This window comes from Chrysoperla carnea, chromosome X (genome assembly GCF_905475395.1).
Source record: "Chrysoperla carnea chromosome X, inChrCarn1.1, whole genome shotgun sequence".
Lineage (NCBI taxonomy): Eukaryota > Metazoa > Arthropoda > Insecta > Neuroptera > Chrysopidae > Chrysoperla > Chrysoperla carnea.
The window spans coordinates 38,165,124-38,193,084 of record NC_058342.1 but is presented as its reverse complement, the minus strand read 5'-3'; the positions used below and the strand labels follow the sequence as shown (position 1 = coordinate 38,193,084).

The window sequence follows — 27,961 nt, the reverse complement described above, 5'->3', positions numbered from 1 at the left end:
CGTTTACTGGTAACATAAGGTAAATTTATTTCTAGTAAAAAAAGAAAAATTAAAATTAAAAGCGTATCGTGTATACCATACGTTTTTCCTTCAACAAACCTTTGCTCGTTCCACGTCTACCCGACCCGTTGTCGCCTCTCGCGACTCGCCTCACCCTTGCTCTGGTACACTGGTACATGTTATGGTGCTTTGGTCGTATATGAATCGACTCTATGTTTGTTAATTGTGTATTACTTTTAAAAATGATTTTTTCTTTAATTTTCTTTGTGTAATATTTTTCTGTTTACAAATGAAAACTTTGGTTAGGTATAAAGTAATAGGTATGAAAAACGCGGGCATGTTATTAAAATTCATAACTCACAATTTGATTAATGGATATGAAATCATATTTTCATTATTTTTTATATAAATATACCGGGTGTTATTTTGCTAATTGCGATACTTTTCACGAATATGTTACGCTATCTAATCGTGAATATTTTCACTAATTTTTTTATATAAAATATTTTCTTTAAATGTGGGTACTCTTAATTAAAACTTTATTCCAGGGCAATACTGCTTTTGTTTCACTTGAGTGTAAGCCTTACTAGGTAGTTATTTTCCCAAATGCAACGCTCTGAAGCCTTTTTCTATCAAAAACGTTTAAACTGACATGACTTTGCACGGCCTTGGTCATTAGTGTTTGACCAAGAGCGTTTGGACTCGTATATTATCCATAATTTTGTTTGTATATATATTTCGATCCGTCGTTATGAATATGTCGATGAAACAGGTTTTGACTGTATCTATAATGTCGATATATATGTAATGCATATAAAAAAAAAAGATTTTCCATAGTTGTGTGTTGATATTGAATGTTTTGTTTTTTGTTACAGGAACACTTCACGTAAGTGGTGGTGTATATGGAGGTAGCAGTGGTGGTGGGGGATACAACGCATTGCCTGAAAGCGGTACACAATCACCCACCAATAACAATGGTATACTTGGTGGTCCAGATACATCATCTGGTGGCATGTCACCTAGTCGATACGACCCATACTTCGATGCTTTAACACCACGAAACGTGACTGCTTTAGTTGGTAAATCGGCATATCTCAGTTGTCGAGTTCGTAATTTGGGCAATAAAACGGTAAGTTTATTGTCTCCTATCTATCTATATTCTATATATATATTTATAAAACATTGTATACTTTTATCATATAATAAATATATGTGTGTGTGTATCTTTAAACATTCTCTGGATGCTTGGATGCAACCCACTCCAATCCCTGTAGAATAGCAACCCATCTATCCCATATCCCGTATATTTCGTTCATAATCGATTATCTCGTTTAATGTAGTGATGATATGTTTTTAAAACCATATATTCTATTTTTGAACAATATACTAATAAAATTTTTTTATTAATGTTACGGGTTTCGAACTCAAAAGCTTCTCTATTCTACGTCTTTTGTGTAAGCTTTTAATTTAAAACTTTATGAAAACACACACAAAAAATCAACCTACTAACACTTTTCTGTACACTTTATAGTGTGAATCCAATTGCCATTTATCGAAGATAGTTTTGAATAAATTCTAATTTTTAAAACTTACGTTTGACATCATCGGCGCGGCGTGTTGTCGTTACGTTCAGGAAAGTTGACATAACACATCCGTATTATTAGTTTTAATACTCGATTATGTTGTAATGGAGTGGTTATCTAACTACACCAAAAAACAACGCTCAATGCTAAACAAAAGAGTTGAATTTTCTGACTTTTATCCAGAAATTTTGTATAAGCTATCCCTAAGCGAATGTTATAGACTTAGTATCTGGTAGTGTACTTCATTTCGTAACCATATTGAACGGATAGTGTTAATATCTATGTAGTTACTAGTACTAATACTGGTAACATAACACGTAACACGTAACTGGTATAATACATAAATATATGAAATATATAAATCTTAAAATAACGATTTAGCCAATCATATATTTTGGATTTGAATAGCTGTGAGGGTTTTATCGTATGTTCTTTTAATATTCAGTAAACATCTGTTGTTGAGTGAATATTCTCTTATAAGTTATATTGTTTGCTTTAGCGTTCATGTTCAAATGTTCAAATGTTTAAATGTTCAAGCTTTCATTACCATTACCATTACCATTACGATTACCTTATCGTTCATCCATTCATATTCACTTCATCACTATTCACTCACTCTCTTTAACTGTTGAATTGTTCAATGTCCAATATTCAATATTCAATATTCACCTTGTACTCTGCATTCTAACTTGTAAATATTCTTCAATATTTATTATAATGAGTGACTCACTCAACAATCATTGTAACTCAATCACAGTAGTTATTATCGTCAATCTGTCTTCTCTATTTCAAATGTTTTATCACTCATTATATTTATACTCATATCGATGTCGTATCAACATGTGAGTTTTTCATCACAGTTATGCAGGTTGATTTCATAAAAGTATCCACCCTTGTATTTTGAAAACGTTATAGAATATAAAAAAGAACGAGAGGTGTTGTGGGACACCCAGTAAGAACTATGTTCCTATCACATCTTTGTATATTATAAATGTAGCGCTTACTTTTTTATTAAGATTTGCTTTGTTTTTTTTGCTTTTTTGAATGATTTCTTATGCACATGTTCAATTTTGTAAGACCATTTTGTGCATTTTTTAAATATTCAGTGTGGCTAGTAGCCGATTTGCTATAAAAAAACACAACTCCAAAAGTTATTGTTTCCTGGGTAACACGTCGTCGCATTTAAAATGGGGCCGTTATAAATTGATGCACATATTTTGGTGTTACCTCCCAACTAGCTAACAAATTATAACGTGCGATAAAGAACATAGTTCCAAATAATCGAAAAAATTAAACAGATTAGTTTTATCATTTATCAGTTATTTAACAAAAAATATACAGTCTTCTGGGAATTCGTACATTGATCACCAATTGCCAAGATGATTATAAAAGTAAAACTACAAAAAAATCTAATTTTTTTACAATGTTAGATTCAATTAGAGAGAAATAGTGATGGCAAGCTGTTTAAATCAATAATCTTCGAACAAAAGAGTAGTAGAAAGAGTGTATAATGATATACAATCAAAATTGGTTATGACGACACTGAATACAATTATGTTGGTGGATTATATCCGATAGTCCTTATAGGCTGTATATCCTTTTTATCTTTCTGGAGTTATTATCTTCTTAGAGAAATGCTACTAGGAGTGAATTTAGTAACTCTTTCTTCACTATCCTTCTCAGAAAAAAAATAATATTCAAATCAAAAAACAGGTTGCAGCGCCACAAATTGACCCAGTATTTTTTTATCGACATTTTGCAAGAAATAAGCTCGTAGGGTCTGCAAAATACAAAATTTTGAAAACTGTGTCTCAATCTTTCAAAGAGTTTGCTCAACTAACGCAACTCCTGCGCCTATTTCAACACAAAAATTGTCACTCTTCAAAATAAAAAGCTATCCTATCTTTTAAGTTGAACACAAAAAAGCACATTATTGGTGTGGCTTCAACTACTAAGCCACAGCAACGCGTGGCCAGGTTAGCTCGTTATGATGTAAAAAAGGTAGGATGATTAATTATCTAAAATCATAACGAAAAGTATATTATTTACATAAATAATATGTCTGTGTGTCTGTTCAGTCTGTTCAGTCTGTTCAGAATGTGTAACAAAATTGCAAACAAAAACAACGCACTCAATGATATTCAACACACGTAGTAATTTTTTTCGGTGGTTTAGATTGTGTTTCCAGAAAGTGTTTTAGTATAGAGGTTCAATATTATTTATTTACAAAAGAAGAGTAAATGAAAGCTTCATGTGTGTGTATCTATATGTATGTTAGAGGGGTAGCAGTATTGGTAGGAATGGATAAGAGATGAAAAATAGAGACATAACACCATACGAAAAACATGTCAAAAACAGACATAAAAAAATCAAATAGAACAATAGTAAAAATATTCATAAAACAATATGTACATTATAAATACTCTTTTTTTTACTTCTAGGATTCCGTATCACTATATTATATTAGTTACGAATGTTCTGCCGTCTTTACCTTTTGGAGGACATTAGATATTACGAGGCCTCTGTCTAGATAAGGGTAGATAAGCAAAATTCTAAAATTATTCAACAATTATTTTTGTTTCTTTGCATTAAAATGAATTGATAATTGTAAAAAAGTAACTTTTACCATTCACAGGTTAGTTAGTGCTTAATATTTAAAATTAAAAAAAAAAAAAAAAAACCAACTATTCAAGCAGGCGTTGTTAGTTGCAACGGTTGTTTAATCTAAAGCCTTGATTTTTAATTTTTCAAAAGTAGGTTTTTAGATTGAAGTAAACTGTAATTATTCTTTAGAATTTTGTTAACAAAATCAAAGATTGCTTAAGGACTTTAGAAAGTGAAGTTTGTGGATGGTCCTCGAAGTTCCATACGGTGTCGGTGTCCACTCAACGATGATTTTCGTTATAAGATATAAATATCAGAGTCATATATTTTCATTATGATTATTTATTTATAAAGACTTTTTATATCTTTTTTTTTTCTCTTATTTTTTGTTTTTTAGTTTGAGTCCTCGAATACACACCGTACATACAACTATTTGAATATTTGTTGACGCGGTCTGCTCAACCCTCAACCCTAAATCCTCAACCCTAAACATTCACTACGTATTTTGAATAAAATATTTTTGTTTTTCGGGCGATGTGACGTGTCGTCATGGTAAATATAGACAGTTCGAGGGGTGAGCTAGCATCATACGACCTTCAACAATTACCAAATTTCTTGTTATATGTGACAGGATTTTAGAATTATTGTATTGCTCAAGTTTTTTTGTGAAAAGTCATTTTATTAATCATACCATGAAATTCAAATGCCTCCTTTACTTGAAACGGCTTATTCTTAATCACATAAAAGTTACTAATGACTAATTCATACTAATTGATGATTGCGTTAAAAATTAAAAATCCGTTAAGTGAAAAGTTCCTCTAAGCATTCATCCAAGAGAAGCTCTTGTAGATGTCCTTTAATCTCGAAGAACAATTATTATATCTACTTAATTCATATCTTTAAAAAATCGAAAAGTTAACCAAAAAGATTAAAATTTAGTTCTCCCCCACTTGTTTCATCATAACATGACGGTAAGTAACATTCCTGAAACTGTATTTTGCGAATCACTACTTTGAAGAATTCTCGAACGACTTGTCTAGAATTTAAAGAACAATTATAAGATAATGATAACTCATTGAGTGAATTTATAGCGTTCATTTATGGTTAATGTTTATGAGAAAGAAAGAAGCTGTAAGTTTGTAAGCTTGTAAGCTTGTAAGCTTGGCTTTGCTTATATGGAATGGTGGAATGGTGGAAGGAATGCAAGCAGTTATGTGGTATCGCACAAAATACAATGTAAAACATTTAAATTCCAGTTGAAAACGACACACTTCTAGTGATTTTGTGTCATTGAAATCAGAGATGAAATCTTCTTACAACTTATTTCTCATCATACGAAACTTCACCGCATACATGTTCTTACAAATAAAAACATGTATGCTTAAATTCTGTATAACAACCAACACCGATTTTAGTCAAATTCTTACCAGTCACATATCAACCTTTCCCTTGCTTTACCTTCATCACGAGGGTAACGTAAGTTTCATAACTTTCCAAAATATTTTGTCATATATGTCAAAATAATAAATATGTTAATCGTTTGAAAATTTACTTTGGAATTTCAAAACTTGAAGAAATTTTCTAAAACGCCATGTTTTTATAATCACAAATTTAAAATGAATTTGATATTCAACTATTTTTGTTGGAAGTGTGGAACGGTCATGAACTCGTACGTAGGAACCTTTAACTTTTAAAATAAATTTTTTAAAGCAAAATGTGTGAGGTCATTGTAAATAAAAGCGTTAAAAAATCAGACGGATTGCCAGAAACTAAAAACAAATTAGTTGAAGGAAGTAGTAAATTAAAATAAGATACAATTCCTATCCTCTCTTATTTGATACAATTCAAAAAAGTCTTTCTTTTCTTACTTCTTCGGAAAAATTAGTAGATGAACGAAAATCGGTTTTTAAGTGTAACATTTTATATATTTTTGACGTCACAAAGGAAATGAAAAATTTCTATAATAATAAAGGGAATATTCATGTGTGTTTTGTTAGATTTGCTCACATATTTTCATATTAAATGATATCACACTCAAATATTTTCTTTTTTTTTTTACTTAAAAGAAAGTGTATGTCATTTATAATTTTCATGTCACAGTCGTATCAACTGACACACATCTCAGCAAAATATTAACAACCATTTTCTGTACAAAATAATTTTTTTTTACAAAAAATTCTACATTTAAAAACAAACATATAAATATTAATTTTTAATATCCAGGGCCGTCCTAAGATATTTAGTGCCTATTATGCAAGTTAGTCTTCCGAGAAAAGAACATGTTTTTAACATATAAACTTATTTCAAGATTGACACTCTGTTTAAAAAGACTATTATTCGAAAATTAGAAATTGAATATAGTCCGAATTTCATGAGCCTTCATCCAGAAATATATACGATATATTAAAATCAAATCTCACCGTATCCTTAAAAACTGACATGTATTTTAATATTAACAATACAAAAGATGTATAAACTTATCAAATGCAAATACAGGATGCTTCAGTGAAGTTAAGTTTAATCCCAAGTTTGACAACTAATGCTAAATAATCTATCTGGTTGTCTGTTTGTTCGCCTGTTAACACAATAACTCTAAAACAAAAAGAGATACCGGGCTGAAATTTTTACTGCGTGCTCAGGACGCAAAAGGGTATTTCGTAAATGGGGTTAATCGGGGTCCGTAGAATCCCCCTGGGATCTTCTTTCTCCAAACCGTCTGCCACTTTACTTATATAATATTAACTAACAAATTTTCTCACCTTACAAAGATCGAATCGTATATTCCACTGCAGTCGATGTTGTACTGGTAAAAACGGAAGTACATTAGAGCTTCGTAATATTCTAAAAAAATACGTGCTCTCACATGAAAGACCATAATTTGATGATTTTTGTAAGACTCAGTACATTTTGATCGCATTAACGGTAAAAATGGATGTACTGAAGTGGATAAAACAATAATATTTGTAAACCCAAACCCATAGAATGAATGTGTCTACAAATACTAGAATACTAGTACCTATGTATTTATTTTATTAGAACACACCCAAATCGACTTTTATTGTATTTACAAAGAATTTCCGCTAGAGTATTTTTTTTTCACTCATTTTATTGAATAATTCAATTTGGTTGATTTTTTTCCAGAAAAGGATAAGAAATGATCTTTTTAGTAAGTTGTTGAAAAAATGTGTGTCGTATCCTTGGTATTTCCCCTACCCGCACCCTTCTTTAACTAATCTATGTGAATAAAAACTTCAAAATTTTATTTTAATGAATTTCTCGCATTTCTCGATTTTTTTAAAAATAAAACTGTGTTGAAAAACATTTATAATATTTATTTCTTGTACAGTGAAACACTGATAAAAATGTATTTAGTCTACGTTTTTAGACATCTATACATAAAACATGAGAAATTTCAAAATTTTCCTCTATTTAGAATTTAGGGACTCCCAGAATATGCAAAAAAATATTCTTAGAATGTATTTATAGAAAAATTGATTGAATTGAAATTATTGACAAGTTTCATTGTATTATGATAATTTTTTTTTCAACTTAGGAAGTATTGTCGATAACTTTGTTACTTACATAATAAACTTTATTTTTCAATATTGAACTAGAAAGTTTTTTTCAATTTAAACAAGTTTTTTCCTTGAATATGTTTTCATATTCTTTGAATGTAAGCGAATAAAATGAACTGAATAATAGGCAATGAAAATTACTATCTAGTCGATGTTCTCTAATGCATAAATAGCCAATACGTAATGTTGCTCCAGAAACCCCTTTTTTCTTAGGCCAAATTTGCCTGAATTTGAATCCCATGTCAAACTTCGTTACGCTAAGCAACATTCTATCTTCTCCCTGTGTGTGATATGTTTTTGAATAACCCTTTAAATTTCCAATTATTTGAGACTATCAGTAATTTTTTTTTTTTGCTTCTTCGAAAAGATCTATACTTTTCTTCCCAGATTTTTCATGCACTCGTAGATATTTCATTTGGAACTACTCAAAAGTGATCTATATAAATTACATAATATCAATAATTATTTTTTAATCGTCTAAACTTTAGACAGAACATATACTAAATTTGTGGTGAATGACAAAGCTTTCATAATGTAACAATAAAACCTTCAAGGAAACTGGAAACTGTAAACCTTCATGGATTATGTTGAGAGCTCTCACAAACAATTTGGTTATAATTGCCATTTGACTGACTCTCAGAGCTAGAATTATAACTACAAGCCTCTTTGTTAAATATAATATTAATTCCAGGAAATCACAATGTTTAAAGCCCTCAACAATTCTATTATCTGTGTTTTATAATACGAATTCTCTGTAATTAATATCATTGATTCTAGAATTGAATATTTGCGGAAATCGAATTACCTTAATACTCGTATTCGAACAATTTTAAATTGAAATGAAATCAATAAAATATTTTTAATATCAATGGACCTGACTTTATCGGGGAAATAGTTGTCATTAATGTTTGAATATGATTTCAGTCCTGTAAACACCATGGCTGACAAGTCACTTTACATATCTTCAAAGAAAATAATCTAATGAGGTTAGATCTCACGATCTTGGAGACCAATTAACTGTTCCATTACGTGAACTTAATCAAAAATTTCAGAAATTTTCATTAAATATTAATTATATATACAATTTGCACGCGTTGGTCTGGCGTGAGTCTATTCCTTATTCTAAAATTGATTATCCGATAAAAGAGCCTTGCCAACTCAAAGATGTGATCATTATTTATAATTTTAAATAATAAAATTATTTGAAGAAGATATTAAAATGAATAAATAGATGTATAAATAAATACATTCGAATACGCGAATGTCAGAGAACTAATTCAAGCTTTCGTATTTAGGTTGCATTGCATAGTAATGAATTGATACATTGATTGAATCAGATTGATTACTTTTAAAATAATTAGAGGTAGGTCGCGCTATTCATATCTAATATGACAAATATGGCATTGTGATTAATAAAACGGATATATTACAAGGTACAAAAGAGCAAGGTTTCCAATAGATCGTATACGATTTACAGAGGGTTTCAGAGACAAAGCTTTTAAAGTAGTAAGGATGTTCAAAAGCATATTACTTTATAAAAATAATTAAGCTTTTAGATAATTTTTAATGTAAAATTATCTATTATATCATCTCTGGATATGAAAACTCCCCATAATTAAACTCGAATGAAATGGAAATTTCAATAGTTCTCACTTAATTTCTTAACCTGCACTCTTGCTATTCTTAAACCAGACAGGAGTTTTTCTCTCCACTTTTTCGATATCACAACGTACCTTAGGGTCCTTAGGGTTGGGTAAAAATAAATAGTTTTCATATAAACATCGAAAAACCTGAAAACTTTGTGCTGATTAGTAAGGTACAGTCACTACTGTTACATGCTGTACTCATAGTGTATGATATACAATGTGCATGATTGGTTTAATTACAGTATTTGCAATCAATAGTGGTGAATGTAAATGAAACATTGTGTACTTGTGCTTGTACTTGTATGAATGTAGGTACTGTAACTGTAACTGTACTGCTCTTCAATTTGTATTTGTATTTGTATTATGTTTATTTGAATGCTGAATGTTGAATGTTGAATGTTGAATGTGTTGATAACATTGAAAGCACAGGATTGAACATGGAATTAAAACTATTATCCATCCATAACTTCATACATCCCATCTAATCGTACCACTATCACTATCAGTGACGGATGCAAGAATCAACCAAAAAGCATAGGGGGGCAATTATTATAAGCCGTCCTATTTTCTCCATTTTATAGACCAAATGATAAAATCTTCATTAACAGCTAATTTGGCGACTCTTCATTAAAAAGCATTATTCTCCATAGAAAAATGAATGCCCGATTATCAAAAGACAATCTGGTCACCTTGGAAAGTTGGCTTAGATTGCACCTTGTCTTCTGATAGGGCTTTCATTTTATCCTGAAAGAAGGATGAGGTTAGTGTTGTCGCCATTAAATGAGCCCCTTGCAACACTTTTTCTGACATAAGATTTGACCCAGTTCTTCGGGTTTCTTTAATACCAAATTTAGATCCTAAACGGTGAGAGATAAATCTTTAAATTAGAAAAACAATTCTCATAAAAACCTTTGAGCAAACTAACATTTTTGTCTCAAACATTTTTCGAAAAACGTTTGCTTTCGGAGGAAATGGGACTTAAAAAAATGTCATTATTGCATTTAATCGAAAGAAAATACGCTTTAAGTTTATCAGTAATGGTAGATCAAAATTATGGACACAGGCAAATGTTGCCATTAAAAACTTTTGGCTAAAGAATGTTTTCACAGTTAGAGTGTGACTGATGTCGGTGTGACTGATAACTGATATTAATTACCACCAACAAGGTTGCTGAAGAACATAAACCCAAAACTTAAGGATTGGAAACATCAAACAAGATTTAAAATTTTCCAATAAAAAAACGGAAGAACCTTTTAAGAAAACTAAGGTAACAATCGCTCACTTTCCAAACGGTTAAGTCCGCCACTGAATGGTACTTCTATCTTCTAATTCAAACAAACTACTATACCGAGTACTCAATACTGTTACTGTATGCACTGAGGTACTGAGTACTTATAGCTTATAGCTCATAGCTCATAGCTCATAGCTTAGTACATATAGTGGATTCCTCTCCTATAAATATAGGTCTGTTCTGTCTGTAATGTACAAACAGATTATTCAGATTCAAGAGCTTTGATTTACTGTGAGACATATTGTGTGCATCTCTCATCATCACCAAACAAGTCTCATTCCACACTCCACACTCCACACTCCTCACTCCATGTTAGTAGGAGGAGTATCGTGCCATGCCATGCCATACCATGCCATTATATCATTTCTACAAGAATACATCTCATGTCGATGTCATTATACACCAGTGATTCACAAACGTTTATATTTATGCATCTAATAAAACCCAACATACATGCTCTACTCGAATTATTCAAGTATTTCACATAATCTTATTAAAGGTCTACTGATTTAAGGGATTCAGTCCCTTTAGAAAATTCAAATATTTTATTTAATGTTAATGTGTAAAAACGATTCGATTTGGGAAGAGTATGTTTTGAATGTAAATTTTGATTTTAGGTTTCGTGGATACGGCATCGCGATATACACATTTTAACGGTTGGCGGTTACACGTACACATCGGATCAACGTTTTCAAGCAAACCATCATCGTGAAACCGATGAATGGACTCTACAAATAAAATGGGCTCAAAAACGTGATGCAGGTGTTTATGAATGTCAGATCAGTACACAACCCGTACGAAGTTATTTTGTCAATTTAAATGTTGTTGGTAAGTTTTCAATTTTAATTTTTATATTTTTTATTTTTTTTTATCAGTATTGCCAACATTATATCGATACACATCAATACAAAGTATTTCATAAACTGTTTTCGTTCAATTTTTTGTGGTTTTTATAGTTTTAATGAGCATAGAATTCAATTTGCTCCAAGAATTTCATCGAAAATAGTGCAGATTATATTATTTTAATTTTCTTGCAAAGAAAACTTTTTGAGTAGTCGTAACTATTTGAGAAAATTTTATAAACAATTTTATTTATTTTTTTATTTTTTTTATATTTAGAATTGGATTAAACTCAGCATTCGGTGTTATTTAGCCTCTAAAAATAGCATATTAAAAACTCATATTAATCACAAACTACTCATTTATTCCATTAATGAAACTAGTTTTTAACCAACTTCAAAAAAGGACAAGGTTCTCCATTCGACTGTATTTTTATATATATTTTTTTAATGTTGTTACCTCAGAGCTTTCGGCTGAATAGACCAATTTTTATGATTCTTTTCTTATTTGAAAGCTGGTGTTTTCCGTATGGTTTCATTTCAATTGAGTCTTGAAAATGGCATCCATGAGAAAACCATATTTCTTATATTTGGATTCTAATTTATAAATTTTTCGTTTTATAATCTGATGAAACATTTTTTAAAGGGTAATTTTGACACAAAAGCTACAAAAATCGGATTCTAATTATTATTTTCCCTTTTCTATCTTTCGAAAGTTTGTACATGACACAAAGTTTGACATGTTATTTAACATTCTGTCAAATATTTATAGCCAAATTTTTTTCTCTCAAATATTTATAACCAAAAACAAACTGGTAAAGTTTTTGAGTTAAAAATCTGTATTTCTTGTACCTATTATAAATGTAGATAGAGTTTCTCCCTACTTACATTTATATATTTAATTTGAAATAGATGAAACCATTGAAATGGATTTTTTACATGAAACTAATAAGTATCCAATTTCTAGTACTAGTGATTCAAAACTACACTTAAATTCATAGAATAGAATACATTTGTGTTTGGTGTAAATATAAAAACAAATTTTAAATGAAATATTTTATATTGATTAGCAATGAAATACATAATAGGACGGGCGACGGCCGACGGACAACTTTGACTATCCGCATAGCTCTGTCTATACGGATTACAGATACCATACCGAATACCGAACAAAACATATTAGCTAATTATGATACACTTAGTTATATAACACTACCAAAATATGTACAAGCCAAGCCATATTATACGATACGCTTGCATATAGTTAGTTTAGTCTGGCAGCTAAGTAAATTTACATTTCGAGTTACAAAACGAGTTTTGGAGAGGACGGGATGATTTCGAAGATCTAACACATACATAGTGATTTTTTTATTTAGAATAATTATCTAAATGTAACAAGGAGGTAATTTGGCGATTTCATTAAAAATACCCATCTCCAAGGGAAACTGAATAACTATATCGACTATAACTTGATTTTGGAGTTTATTAACTCAAATATCAGAACAAAACTTAACCAAATTGATTGCGAATTAGTCATAATTGGTAGGTAATTTTAACCAATAAGACAGCAATAGATATTTTTGTCTGTCGAATATTTTTATCAAATTTTTGTAGCAGTTTAGTAACTCCAGTTGCGATATTTAGGGTGTAAAAAAGTCAACCTAATTGGTCACATGATTGCCGTAATTGGAGTAACGTCGTTAGAGTTCAAATTCAAAATGGATAGTTGGTATGCCTGTGTAGTTGATGTGATGCGTCGCGTCGGCGTCCAAACTATTATTAGGTATCGTATGTAAAATGTAGGTCTGTTTGTCTGCCATATTTGAATTTTAATCAAACATGTATGATAATGAGAATTGAAACATAAAACAAATAGCAACTTTGTTATTACATGTATATATATATATATATATATATATATATATATATATATATATATATATATTAATGGTCAGAAACAGAGTCTGTAGTTAGAGTAGTAGGTATGACTGTACTGTATTGGTATGCCTGTGCCTGAGCCTGTGATGTTTAATACATCCCTGTTTGACGGCCGCTGCTTCTTGCCTCTCCATTTGTTCCTAAAACATACATCTATGGTCGGTTTTCACTTTTCAAATATTTTCCAATATAAATTCAATGGTATCGACAAAGTCATAAAAAATTGAATTTCGGAAAAAACGGAAAAGTTATAAAAAGTTATTTTCATTTTCATTAAACCTATTACTTATACTAATTTATAATTTTTATTAGAGATCAAGGAATAAATCTTGGGATAGAAGCTATTTTATAAATTTCGTTGTTTCGAAAACCTCAAAAAAAAGCTATTAAAAATTTTTTTGTAGATACGAGATTTTCTGTATCAACTGAAGTTATATAGTAGCTACGATAACATTTTTGGATCTCTGTGAACAATACAATATTCATTTTTGATAAGGTGCAACGAAAACAGACTTAATACGAAAACGGAACAGTACAAAAACAGTATAAAGAACATATAGAAGCCATAATCCACATACAAGCAAACTATCCAGCCCAAACATAAACAGTACCGTACCGTACCGTATACTACACTTTACCAACGAATAGCGCTGTTCTGTAGGGCACTCTAAAGCTGCACTCCACCACTGTACATTGTACTGCCATATTATTATTATTATTATTATTATTAGAATTATTATAAAATTATAGAGGGTTTTCCTGTGTGCGAATCATCGCTACAAAATAGATAAATATTCAGCTTTGAACATGCTAAACAGCCCACAATGCTAGGTCAGACTCTGCATAGGTCAGGTTTTTGTAATTGGTTTCTAACTAAATAAATATTTTCATTTCTTTCCATAATATGCTAACAAATATGTTTCAAAAGTAAATAAATGGATTTTCCTTCAATTTATGATCAAATGTACATTTTAGGGGATTTAAAGCTTTTAATTACAAATATCTCAGTTGAATTTCTGTGCAGCAACTGGACAACTGGACAACTGGATGGACGAACAAGTATTTTAAGGGGTTTGAGTATAGGGCAGATAATTTGCGTACGATATGACGAGCATCAGCTATATGAGAGTATAAAATACAGTACAGTACAGTATGCATTGATACGTCTTCAAATTCATTTAATAATGTTGAACCCCCTTCATTCACTCCTCCCTCTAACCCTCTAACCATGACTCTCTTGTCTTGTTCATTCTCATGATTGTCGTTAGATTTAATTACCTTTATGATATCAGCAGTACAATACCACCGACCACCGACCAAACGACCAACGACCAACGACCAACGACCAACGACTATAGACCACCGCATCATTGTACACAAAACAATTCAACAGTGATGGCATCTCTCTCCTGACACATATTATAAACATTTTTTGTACCTTTTTTTGTAACAAAACATTATACAAACAAACGATGATAAATATGACCATTATAGCCCAGATCAATAAGTTTCACCATCATTATTTTTAAGCGTTACAAACTTAACGTTACTAAATTTAGTACACCTTATATATATTACATATACATACACATGGTATACAAATGTTCCTTATAAAGAAATAAACAACTTTTGCTTGAAACATTTTCTGGTAAACATCACTGTTTATCCACAAGGGCGACAATTGAATGCCAATTTTATGTATTATATGGGAATATCATTTGTGAATGTGTGGCAATCTAAGAGTGGATATCTTTCTTTACCTAAGTAATGTCATTACACACATTTGCGTCATCAGCACTGCCTATACATGGTATTTCAACATTTAACTCGTCAATATTTGTTTTCACTTGTTCACTTGTAATTTCGGGATGAAAGAAAGAAGCTTTTATTGAAAAGTGAGTACGGTTGATGGTTGATGGTTGACGGTTTACGGTCTCCATACGTGTTATATCTTCATTGAACCGACATTCTATGTGGATATGGTAGGTAATACTTGCTTTTGTTTGTCTCTTAGGTAAAATTTTACAAACATTAAAAATTATCTTTGATATAATTTATGATGTGCAAAAAAAAAAAAACTGTAGCTCTCTAACAGTGAACAGTGAAAGTGGAAGCATTATAAGAGAGATTTTAGTTTATTTTTTATTTATTTTGGGACGAAGGGATGAAGGGATAGAACGGAGAAGGAATGAACGATAACATTGTCCTAATTTTGTGAAAAAACATTGTGAACAAAATTAGTCCGAATTATTCACATACACACCATTTTTCTTTTCATTTAAATAGTTTAATAAACCCCCGCACATAAAATAATAACAAATTGTTTTAGTGTGCCTGTGCCTGTGCCTTGTTTTTCTTTTTCCTCTCTCTCTCTCTCATTCTTCTCATGTTTGTCAAAAATTATTTTCGGGGTCAACTGTTATTTTTGTGTATGTTATTTACAGATCATAATATGAAAAACCCAAGTTAATTTTACTAACCAAAGTGTATTCATACTATTTGTATAGAATTGGAAAAAAGGCAACTTGTTCGAAATCTTTCATCAGGGAAAATTTTAGGATAAATAAACAAAAAATTAATTTTAATAAAAGTATGACATATTGTATTTTCCAAACGTCTTTCTCTTTTATGACAATTGATCCGGAAAATTTAAAAAAAAATGCCTGTTTGTATAAGACCACAGTTCATCCAAGAACTGTTGTAAGAGTTATAAACCTTTCTCAATGCAGAATCCCCTAAGAAGTCCCAATTTTGGTTTATACTCACTAGGAACCTGGTCAAAGTTTCGATAAAGTATTACGAAAGTGTATATTTGGCTGAAAAGTTTTTATTGAAAATTTAGGGCCTCGAACATGAAGACCGGCGGGTTTTAATTTTCGTACAATAAAAGGAAATAAATAAGGAGGAGTTATAGTGTGTTTATATATTGTTGCAATTATAAGCAAATAACATTCATATAATGTATTATATACTTTATATAAAGTTTGTATTCTATACCGGGTATCCAACAAATCATTTTACATCGAACTTTTTCGACAAATTGGTTTAATTAATAGAAGTTTTTTTAAATCATTGAATATAAATCATAATTTCAAGCCATGGTTTTGTTCCTACTTTTAAAAGCTACAGGTTTGGTACCCACAAAAATTGTCTCTTTTCAACGAAATGGAACTAGCTGAACACGAACATCGTAACTAAACATTTCTAGCAAGTCACGTTTTTGAGTTATGATGTTGAAACAATTTCATTCAACAAGGGTATATAGCGTCTTCTTCCAAATCGCGTCCACACTTGATTTGTGTCGTCTTTATTTTTGACAAAAGAATAACTCGCAGGAAAAGGTAATTACGAAATTCAAACTTACGTATTCTTACATAAGTGAGGATATAAAAATCGAAATTTCCCACTTAGTTAAAGTCTCGGTTTACAGAAGTTTTCATTTTCAGACTAAAGCCTTGAATGAACATCCTCTCATGTCAAAATTTTGTTACAGTTTTCATTCATTTTGATATCAAATATATTTCTTTGATCCAGGGACACCCGTCATTGTTTAGTAGCGTCATTGGCGACAACCAGGGAATATAGACGACGACTATTCTAGACAAGGATAGATTATTTAACTATTATATGAGAAAATTTGACAATAATATAACACTATATGTATGTATGTGTGTATGTATGTATGTTAGTGTTTGAAAAGTGTAATTAATCTATTATTCTGATAGCTTATGTGAAGGGTTTATATCGTTCATACCAACAAGCATCGACCAACGACGAACGACCAACGACCAAACATACACAATATTAAATATAAAGGTTTGTGGTACTGGTAAGAGGTACGAGTTAGTTATGAATATGGTTGTTAGTGCATGGGTTTTATAAACAGATGAATATATTATTTCTATTTGAATCATGATATTATGTCAACGGCCGAGCCGCTCAAAATATTATTAATAATCGTAACTCACAACTGTAACACTAACACTAACACTAACACTAACATTAACAATAACAAACACTGTTACTCTGTAGTCTGTAGGAACTGTTACTCTGTTTCTGTTAGGTTATTCGTGAATAGAAGCGTCAACCGCCAACAATATACCAGACATTAATAACCCTTATTGTTATTCTGTGTTTTTTATGTACAGAAATATTTATCAATTTTAATACAAATCAATTTTTTATGAAACGCACATTTATAAGATTTTTTCAGTTAAATTAGATCCCAAGATTCCAAGATTGTAACTAGATCCTCATGCTACAAACTAAATTTTTGTAAAGGTGTTCATATAATAACCTTGTTAGTCCATTTCAGTAATTTGCGCGTCCCACAGTGGAGTAGTTATACCAAATTTCGGGACAAAAGTCAGAAAACTCAGCTATTTTGTTTTGCATTGAGCTACCTGCTCTTACGGATACATATTATTATTCATATTACTCTCGATTTACCGTGCTATTCAATTTACGTTTTCTTTTTTGAAGACGAAGGTTTGTGCTTTATTTATTATTATTTAATGTTAATGTTTCTATTAATATAATTAAATATTTGTGATTCATATTTGTTGTTAAAAAAGGTTTCTAAATAAAAGCAGTAGCAATAGCAGTAGAGTTGAATCACCCTTGACTTTTGACATTTTAAATATTAAAAAAAAATGAAAAGCATATTTTTCCATCAGATTGGTGCTAAATAAACTGTTCCATTTTTTGTTTCATCATGATGTTGGTTTATGAATTCTAGATACATTTTTATTTTGTTTAACTTAATTTTCAGTTTATCTATTAATTAACTCATGATTTTACGCATCTTGGCTTTTTATTAAATAATCCTTTTTTATGAATCTATTTTTGATATTTGATGATGAAATGTTGGTTGGTATTTCAGAAATATAAGTTTTTGAAAATTGAATAGTTTTTGAGAGCTTGAGAACCTCTGAACCAAATGCTTGGCCGATTCCATATATTGAAATTACTCATCCAGACTTTGTTGTTTTGAGATCCTTATTACTTCGTAAAACACATACTGACCAAGCTTTTGAATTTGTTATACCTAACGAGAGATTAAAAAATGAATTACACTCACTGCCATTCACTTCCGTAAAAATAAGACAAACTTGAAGTCAATTTAGGTAATTTAAAAAAAAAAATGAAAAATGCAGTAAATAATCAAAGAGAAAAAGTTTTTTTGGCAATAGATGAAAGCATTTTTGTATTTGAAGAACATTAAAAACGATTGGGTTAGAAACTAAAACCAAGAACAAAATACAGGAACGGATGAATTTTGAAAATAAATAGGGTTAACCATAATATCATAAGCCTGCAATATAATTCTGGTTTTTGACGGCACGCAACAGTGTCACTAGTGTATGTAATATATCGTGTACTGTTACTGTATGTGATGTGCGTGTGCGAGTGCGTGTGGGAGTCTGTGGGGTGTGTGTCTGTATCAGTGGGTGGGTGGTTCACTTTATTATCATTGGTCTCGTACAACAAACCCATTAAAATTTTGTAACATATAAATATTGTATGCTAAGAAGATGATGTCTTCTATTATATTCTGTGTATCGTTGTAACTTCCCTCACATTACTAGGACAAAGTACTACTTTACGAGTACTACAGAACCATAGTACCACCAGCTCCCAGCTCCCAGCTCACAACAAGCTCTCTAACACCGCTCCACTCCACAGTACAAAATATCAAATATAATGAAGCGATACACAGTCAAATGAACTAAACTATCCCTAAAAATTAGGGAGTACAACAATGTCTTTATTTCGTTTTCGTCGACGACTTTCTCATCAATATTAGAATCATAATTATAATTTTATCTTTGTTTATCATAATGTCTTTGCATACTAATACAACATGTTTAAGGAAAAACACAATTCTTTGTCATAAATTCATCAAAAACTACCATTTTTGGTAACTGGTTTCATAAATGGTATCTTCTCACCCGCCTCCAAAATGGTATCTTCTCACCCGCCTCCAAAATGGTACTCCAATATTATACATAAAGCCATTGATTTTCTAAATCAAACTTATTGATTTCAAAAAAATGAAAATAAACTCAATCAATAAGTTCAATCAACAGTTAAATAAAAAACTCAAATCATTTAGTTTCTAACTGGATTGTCTTTTTATAAATTCCCTCGATATAAATTAAACATCCAAACGCAATTAGCTACTCTCCTGTATCACAAAGTTCGTTTACACTAAGTTCCAAAACCACCCAACCGATTTCAATAAAACTTTGTAGATGTGTGTTTTTAGTCGAACTTAAAAGAATTCCAAAAAAGGTTTGAACTCACTTCTAGGTGTAGGTGTAGGTACTGGTACTTGTTCTAGAATGGGTCGTGTTTTCGTGTTACACTCTGTCTGGGTTGACTAGAATTTTGGTATGTTTATTATATGTTGTATGTTGTATGTTGAAGACGTTACAATGTTATAAGGGTTTTATTACTGTTACAAGGGTAAAACCTCCAGGGGTTTATCCCATTAAAAATGAGAATTATCCTCTTGTTTATGCAATAATTGAACATAAAGGAACTATTTAGCCATTAATAACTTAAAAATATCTTACTTCAACTACGAATACGAATACGACATACTTGTACTTGTACTTGTACTTGTACTTGTATTTGTATTTGTACGAACTACTTATCCTTGTAGTTACTTCCTTCAATTGCTGCTAATAATCTTGTTACGATGTATATCGGATTATGTAATGTTCTCTACTTCAATTTTATAAAAATATCTACAGTACCTACCTACTACCTACGTTTTTATTCATCTTATATTATGTTCAACAGCGTACCAACTACCAAACTACCAACTACCAAGACGTGTTCACTTCTAACAAAGTTCGAACAGAGCTAAGAATCGTTTAAATATCCCGTTTTTTAGACTAATACAGACTTTATTTTACCTTAATTTTAGCTCGATTTTGGTTATCGATGTTTGAGAGGTTGTAAAATAAATAATATGCAGAACTGGCTCTCAGATGACCCTTTGTCAAAACAATTGACTGAGATATGATAGTATTTAGTATCTTGCCTGGGCGACCGAGTATTTTTTTAGTTAAGTCATACAACTATCATATCACCAATTTGAATTTACCGGTAATGTACTTTATTTCGTCGAAAATAGATGTCAGGAAGAGTCATATTTTGCAGTCAATGTTTCATTTTTGCTGAAAACACGGATAAAATGACAATTTCTAAAAATGAAACCTGGCTAGATCGATTTTTCGTCCCAAATAAATTTTGGGGTTTCGCCAAATTTCAACAATTTTTCACGGATAACTCTGAAACCGTATACTCGAGCGAAAGAGTGTAAAATCACAATAAAACTCATAAAATAACAAATAATTGATTTTCGGTCCTGTAAAAATAATACTTTCCAAACTATGGCTCATTTTACACATAAGTTGTTTTTCTGAAATCAAGCGAAATTTCAGGCATCAAAAGTCACATCTAGTGGCTATTTTCAAAAGTCACAAACATCTTAACTTGTTCTATAAACTATTAGCAAAGCTTGTTTTAAAAACAAAACCGTAGAATCTTTGAATCCTTTGAGAATATCTCAATTCAAGAAGAAACCCCTTGGGATAAAATTGTAAACGCTACTGATTTGTATTCATTGACAAATCGAGTAAGATTGTTGGTTTTTTTTTTTCATTTAATAAAGGAAACGGTAATCGGTTGATCAAAATCTAACAGATAATCTTTTACACTTGTTGTTTGCTATACATTTGTATAGATTCCCCTGTCTTCTAGAACCCCTCCCCTTTGTTCGTTTTTCATCACACTTACATACATACCAGTACCAGTAACAGTATAGTATACCCTTCAATATTGTATACATATACATATACAATTTCAACTTTTATATAATATCTGTCTGTATCTGTTGGGAGTTATTTTTATCGGAAATGAATACGTTTGAAGAATTACTTATTTATAGAAGTGTTTAAAGGAAAATTAACATTTTTTTTATATTCACATTCGTCATTTCAACTATAAAAACAATTGTCAAGTATGTAGTAAACTGTGTCACGCCATCAAGGGTTCATTTAAACTTTCATAGCTTTTGTGCGGAGTAAAAGCGTTAGCTTGCAATTATAAAATGAAGGATTCTCTGGGAAATGCCTTTTTTTTAAATTAACCATTTGTTGTAAAAATTCGAAAGACAAAAAAGCGCTTCTTACCTATAGTACGAAATGTAAAGCTTAAAAACGAAGTCTTATTTGGATCCTCGTCAAATTCGGAGATTCAGAAAATCTATTTTACCGGACAAAAATTCTATTCTGTATTCCTATTTTGTATTCAATATTATAAGTATGCTAATATTTGGCGTCCCAGTTAATTTGCCTCTATTTACACATTTATAAGGGTCCTGGTGATTGGCCTATTGATCCAAGCTTATGTATTTTTTCAATGATCATGAAAGAGTAGACTTAGAAAATGTGTTTTTTATGAGAAACATATTAATTTGATTTAAATCTTTTAAACTAACAGAAGCCACTTACCAACCATTTTCACAATTCACCCTTCACATACACTTTTTTCTCGACGTTTTGAATGACAGTTCGATCAGATAAGGTCTTCGATATAATATTAGTTTTTTTTTTTTCACCCGATGTCACATAGAAGAAATCATTTAATTTTTTACAGGAGGTGTGGATTTTATCGTTCTTTTGAATTGAATATACATATATATATATATATATATATATATATATATATATATATATATATATGTCACAGATAGTTAGCTTAATTAGTCATTCAGTTAACAGAATAGCTTTTTTACCAAAAATCCGTTCAATTTCCAACTTTTTGCCGAAACTGTTACAAACACCAAAAATATTGTTGCTGGCCGACGCCATATTGACAGTGTGTGGGTTTGGGTGCCAGATGACAGAAAGTGAAACTAAATTTAAACGACAGGTCGCTAACTGAACGGCTTTGTTTAGTAAAAAGGCTTGACTGTCAATTGAACAGCTAATTATGCTAGTTGACTACGACATATACATCATTTCATCCGTAAAATTTAATCCTTTGTTATAGAGTGTGTCACATTTAAGATGAAAACCCCCGTATTTTCGTTATTTAGAGGAATACCGCTGAGCCTGAGTGCGACCCATCACCCTTCGTCTTAAATGCGACACACTGTATATGATATTTTATTATAAACCTGAAAGTTTTTCGGAAATGGAAATGAAAAATTTGCGACCATGTATTCAAATAATTGTTAAATAATCAGTTGTTAGTCGATTCCAATCAATTTTCCATAAATTTCTGATATGGAGTGGGGATATTTTTTACATATTACTTATTGGTATAAATTATTCTGTTTATTTATGTATAAATAGTTAAAAACCACCACCCACACCATTCTAACGAATATACATGAAAATAAAAACAAATAAATAATTTATATAAAGTGTTTCATTTTCATGGAACATGAAAACAAGAAAAATGACTTTTTCATATTCTCTGGTTTTATTGAATCTGCTTGAAATTCAAGATTGTCGAAAAGCTAACAATTGAAACAATGGCAGTGCCTAGTAAACACGAAACAAGGTACCTAGTAAAAAGAACATATTACTTCTATTGTTTCATTACCAATTTTTTAAAGAATTTTGTAGCTTGGATTGTGCTCTGTATATAGTAAATAGAAAATGTAGACGAAATTTTTTATTACAGAATTATTTTTACGATTATAGTTCTCAAAATACTTGTTTTTGTGCTCTAAAATAAAAAACATGCTTTATTTAAATGTAAACTCAAAAGTGCAAAATATTTTTAATTTCTATATCATCTTCAATGTTATAAAGCGTGGTGTGCTTTCCACATTCATTTAACGACCACCGCACGTTTTCTAACATCAACTTTTATATTAGCGTGTTAAAATCAATCTTGAAGTACCCGTATTCATAAACACCCGGTAAACACATAACATTGAACAAAAGATAAGAGAATATTCTATTTAAAAAAAATTTTTTTTTGAATGTACGATGAATTCGTTCATTGTATTTTAAACATGTTTTTATTTCGAATTTCTCTCTTTAAACACTAATAGGAGAAGGGATGAGAGTGGGGATTGGAATGTATATATAAAGCACTCCAATCTATGAACAGTGCTTCAGTGTGTAGTTTTAAAAAAGCAAACGGACTAACAAAGGTTTGAGCGTTATTTTGCTTTACATAGTAGGTACACACTCTCACTCACTCATTATTGTGCTGGAGTCTATATGTCTATGGTTATGGTTATGGTTATGGCGATGTGTTTATACTATATGTCTATATATTAGGTTTGAAGATGTGAGGAGTAACCAAGCTCACATAAGCAAGGCAGCACAAGCATAAGCACATAATGCTGTAAACAGTACTCCCGAAATCGGTTATAGCGACTTCGCTTAAAATAGCACCTCGATAATGACTAAATTTGCTATTTTTAACAGAATTAAAATGATTTTGAATTGAATTCATTCTATTTTGAATCTTATAAACAGGTAACTTCCATGGGTGTACTCAGCTTTTGAACCAAGAGGAAGGAGCAAAATAGAAATTTATGGTATGGAAGGGTAGCAATTGCAAAATTACTTATGGCAACTAAATCAATGGTACATCCAGGTTCAAGGGAGGACAGTCACCCAAAATTAGTATTAATATTAGTTTCCAATAATCGTTATGTTACTAGAAGGGTTATTGGTACCTTTTTCTAAAACCGTCTTCGAGGAAAACTCAAATATTAGTCGCTTGGATCATCAACTTGATGCTTTGGTGTTTCAGTTGGCTAATGACGATAGAACTTGCATTTTTCTTCGAAAAAGCATGATTTCTACCACAAATTTGGTTGTTTTCCATTTGAATGTCGTTATAATCGGTTTTGACTGTAGTGAGTTCTCCAGACTATGGCATGTTCAATGTTGTTATGTTGTGTATATATGTTGTTAGCTCACGGGATTTGGTCAGATTCGCACGACTGGTTGCCTGTCGTTGATTTATCTCTAAAACATACTACTCTATAAATGTATGTGTGTGTGTGTGTGTGTGTGTGTGTGCATTACAAACAACTGTATATTCAATTCTGTTAGCTTTCGAATGGTAAGAGTACTCTGATGTTGCTCCATTTATAATTGAGACACATGAGACATTTGTGTCAAATTCACGAAATTGATATTTATTTCCGTGTACTTACTTCAATTTAACTGTCATTTCAACCTTTCACTTGTTAGGGCAACAATAATCTGTGATTTTATTTTTTATCAAATCAAAATCAACACCTTCCAAATGTTTTAAGCTAACGATTTTCGATCCATCAAACACAAATTTTTGTTCTCATAGGCTTTCCAAATTCAATAGAAAATTTTTCTGGATATCTTTTTTCGTTTTTTAGTTATCGTGTTAACAGACAGGCAATCGGAAATGGATTAATTAGGTGATTTTATGAACACCTATATAATAATTTTGTTGGTAGCATCAATATTTCTAAGCTCTAGTAACAAACTTGGAACTAAACTTAATATCCTATGATATATTTCATAAATACATGGTATAAAAAAGCAAAAATGAAAGATTTAACCACATGGACATCACGCTGATAAAAATAAATATATGGATGTATTTTTCCCTCGCGTTTCCATATTAAAACAAAGAAGCATTTTTTAGTATTTAAAACCAAAATTTGGGGGAGAGTTAAATAAGGCATGTCCAGTTGAATAAAAAGCGTATGTGAGGAGTTACATTGGCAACACTTACATGAGCGTGTTAGAAGTGTAAGTGCAAGTGTATAATATACATGCTCTTCGTTTGGTAAAACTGTTACCAAATTCGATACGATACCAAACTCCTCTGGTTGTAATGTTACATTCTAGCTATAAAATTTACTTACTACACACCCAGCTAACCTCAAATTCAATGGCATCGTAGCACCTCAACACCCTGTAAGCACGGAACCCTTATAGCTTATGGTACTACCACTCTAAACTCCAAACTCCACCTCCAACTCAAACTCCAATAGCATCACATAAAATGTCTTCTAAATTAATTGTTGTACATTTATAAAACAATTCTTTACAAAATTAACTTAATATTTGCTTCAATTGTTCTTTTTACGTGAAACAAATAATTATTTTTTATTTACTAAATTGTTCAACTCTCTATAATCGAACTTTCTATTTTATCGGATACAGTTCAGTTTATCTACTTGTTTAGATAGTTCTAACTCCTTACCAGTTGCCACCCTTCTGATCAATGATTCTTGACAAGAACATATACCTCTCTAAAAACTTATCCAATCGTATCAAATCAATTACTACACATCGTCTCTGAATACATACGTTCGGTTCTCTTCAAATTGTTGATTTTATCTCAACTCCAAGCTCATGTCACTAATTGTCCTTATATCGTTGCGTTCGTTATATTGTGAACTGTTATACGGTTCAAAGTCTTACCTACCAAAAATCGCATTACTTAGTGGAATAAAAACGACAGGTGTCGTGGGACACTCGGATGGAACAATGTTGTTATCGTATCTTCTTATATAAATGTAGCGCTTACTTCTTTATTTAGATTTGCTTTGATTTTTTTGAATGAAAAACATAAACTTTGGACAAAAGCTATGAATTGACAGATTGTAAATTATTTTCAAAATATTCTCAAAATTCAAGACAAGCTGAATCGATTAAAAAAGTTTTACGTCGATAATTCTACAAATTATAACGTGCGATAAAGAACATAAATCCAAAAAGAGATAGCGATTCATTGAATACTAGCGTTGCGTTGCGTTGTCGAGGTTTAACTGTACAGCCTACAATAAATAGATAAAGAATAATTACACAGTATATATGACGTAAATAAATATTATTTATTGAATAATAATTATGATGAAATGAATTAATTATAAATTGTATATGCACAGCACATGTATTAAACATTTATCAATTAACATTCTATTGTTTTAAATCATTAAAAACAAAGCGTTTTCATAATCTAGTTCAGTTCAGTTCAGTTCAGTTCAGTTCATGTAATCCAAGTCTGAAGTCTAACTCTATCTGCTGCACTCATACCAAAGGTATTGTCATGACATGTCACTATGTATATATTCTAAAGCATTTTTAAGAATAGTAATCTAGTATTAGACGACACTGTTCTATTCGAAATTAAAGACGGATTCAATTTTATTTTAAGACGTTCAAAGGCTCAAGCTGGGCTTTAAATTTGAGAGAAAAACTGTAGTTTAGAATTAGTTCAAAAGCCTATTATTTATGTTTAGCCAATTCTCCAGGCATTTTGCGGCGTCTTCTTACACGTATTGCTTTATCAATTTCCCATTTTTCACAAAGAGACTTCGCTTTTTCTATTGCCTTTTCACAGAGCTTGATTCAAGATTATATATAACATCAGAGTAGATGCCATCAGAAAGTCATGACAGATACAGGTCAATCAGCTCTACCAGTAGAAAAGACGTGTCATTTCTATAATGAAAATTTTGGTACAGTTTGATTAGTGTCCCTCTTGTCCTTTTTATTTATGAATTAATATTTATTATATTGCACTAAATTTAATATATATTTTTCAGAAATTAATTACGATAAAAATAAATAGTATACAGCAATTTTTGAATATCTTCCTCTGGTCGGATAAAAAGTTGGCCAAAAGAACGGTGTTACTGAATACTTGTCTATGTACACATGTAGAAATAAAAAAATAGTGCTTTTGTAAGTTTTTGAATTGCAGCTTCAAGTATTATCATAAGCACTACTTGTACTACTCAAATAAAATACTATATGCAAGTATTTATATATTCATTTTGTAAAAATAAATAAACATCACATAAGCACAGGCACAAGCAGGATAATCTTAAAAGAAAATGCGAGTTTTTTAATTTTTTTTTTTTTTTTTTGTAGAGGATGTACGTAGTAGAACGTAAATTTGTTTAAATACTGAATATGTACACTAAATTTAATACATATTGCCTGTGTCAAACATGTCTCAGAAGATTCTACTTTTTTAATTATCTTCTTCCATAAAGATTTTAAACGAACTTGCTCGATTTGATCTGCGTGTAAATAATGTTTAACTTTTGATATTTTGTTTTAAAAGATTCAAGGCACAAACTTAACACATTCCAAGACAAATCAATAAAAAGTTTAACTTCAAAATCGGATTATTTGAAGAACGAATATAATTTGCGAAATATCATTAATAATTCCATATGAAGATCGATACTTCTGAGTGATTTGAAGTTTGACTCGTCAAACGAATTCGATGTTAAAGATTTTTGAGTCGTACTGAATATTAATAAAGAGTACCTAGGTACACACACAGTTATTAAATATTTAAGCAAGAGTAAATATTTTTACATAAAATAGTCGTTTTATGAAATCGATAAAAAATAAATAAAAGATCGTTAATTTAATGAGGTAATTAATGACAATTATTTGGTGTACTAAACTAAACTAATGTATGTGTTATGTTA

At 30.7% G+C, this 27,961-nt stretch overlaps 1 protein-coding gene across 3 annotated transcripts in view; it reads left to right on the top strand.

Annotated features, from left to right (window-relative positions):
* LOC123302082 (kin of IRRE-like protein 3) overlaps window positions 1-27,961 on the top strand; it is a 363,766-nt gene that overhangs the window by 228,041 nt on the left and 107,764 nt on the right. For all 3 annotated transcript variants that reach the window (XM_044884866.1, XM_044884867.1, XM_044884865.1), the window contains exons 4-5: window positions 876-1,129; window positions 11,317-11,527. In XM_044884866.1, coding sequence (XP_044740801.1) covers window positions 876-1,129; window positions 11,317-11,527 — 465 coding nt within the window. The remainder of the gene's footprint in view (window positions 1-875; window positions 1,130-11,316; window positions 11,528-27,961) is intronic.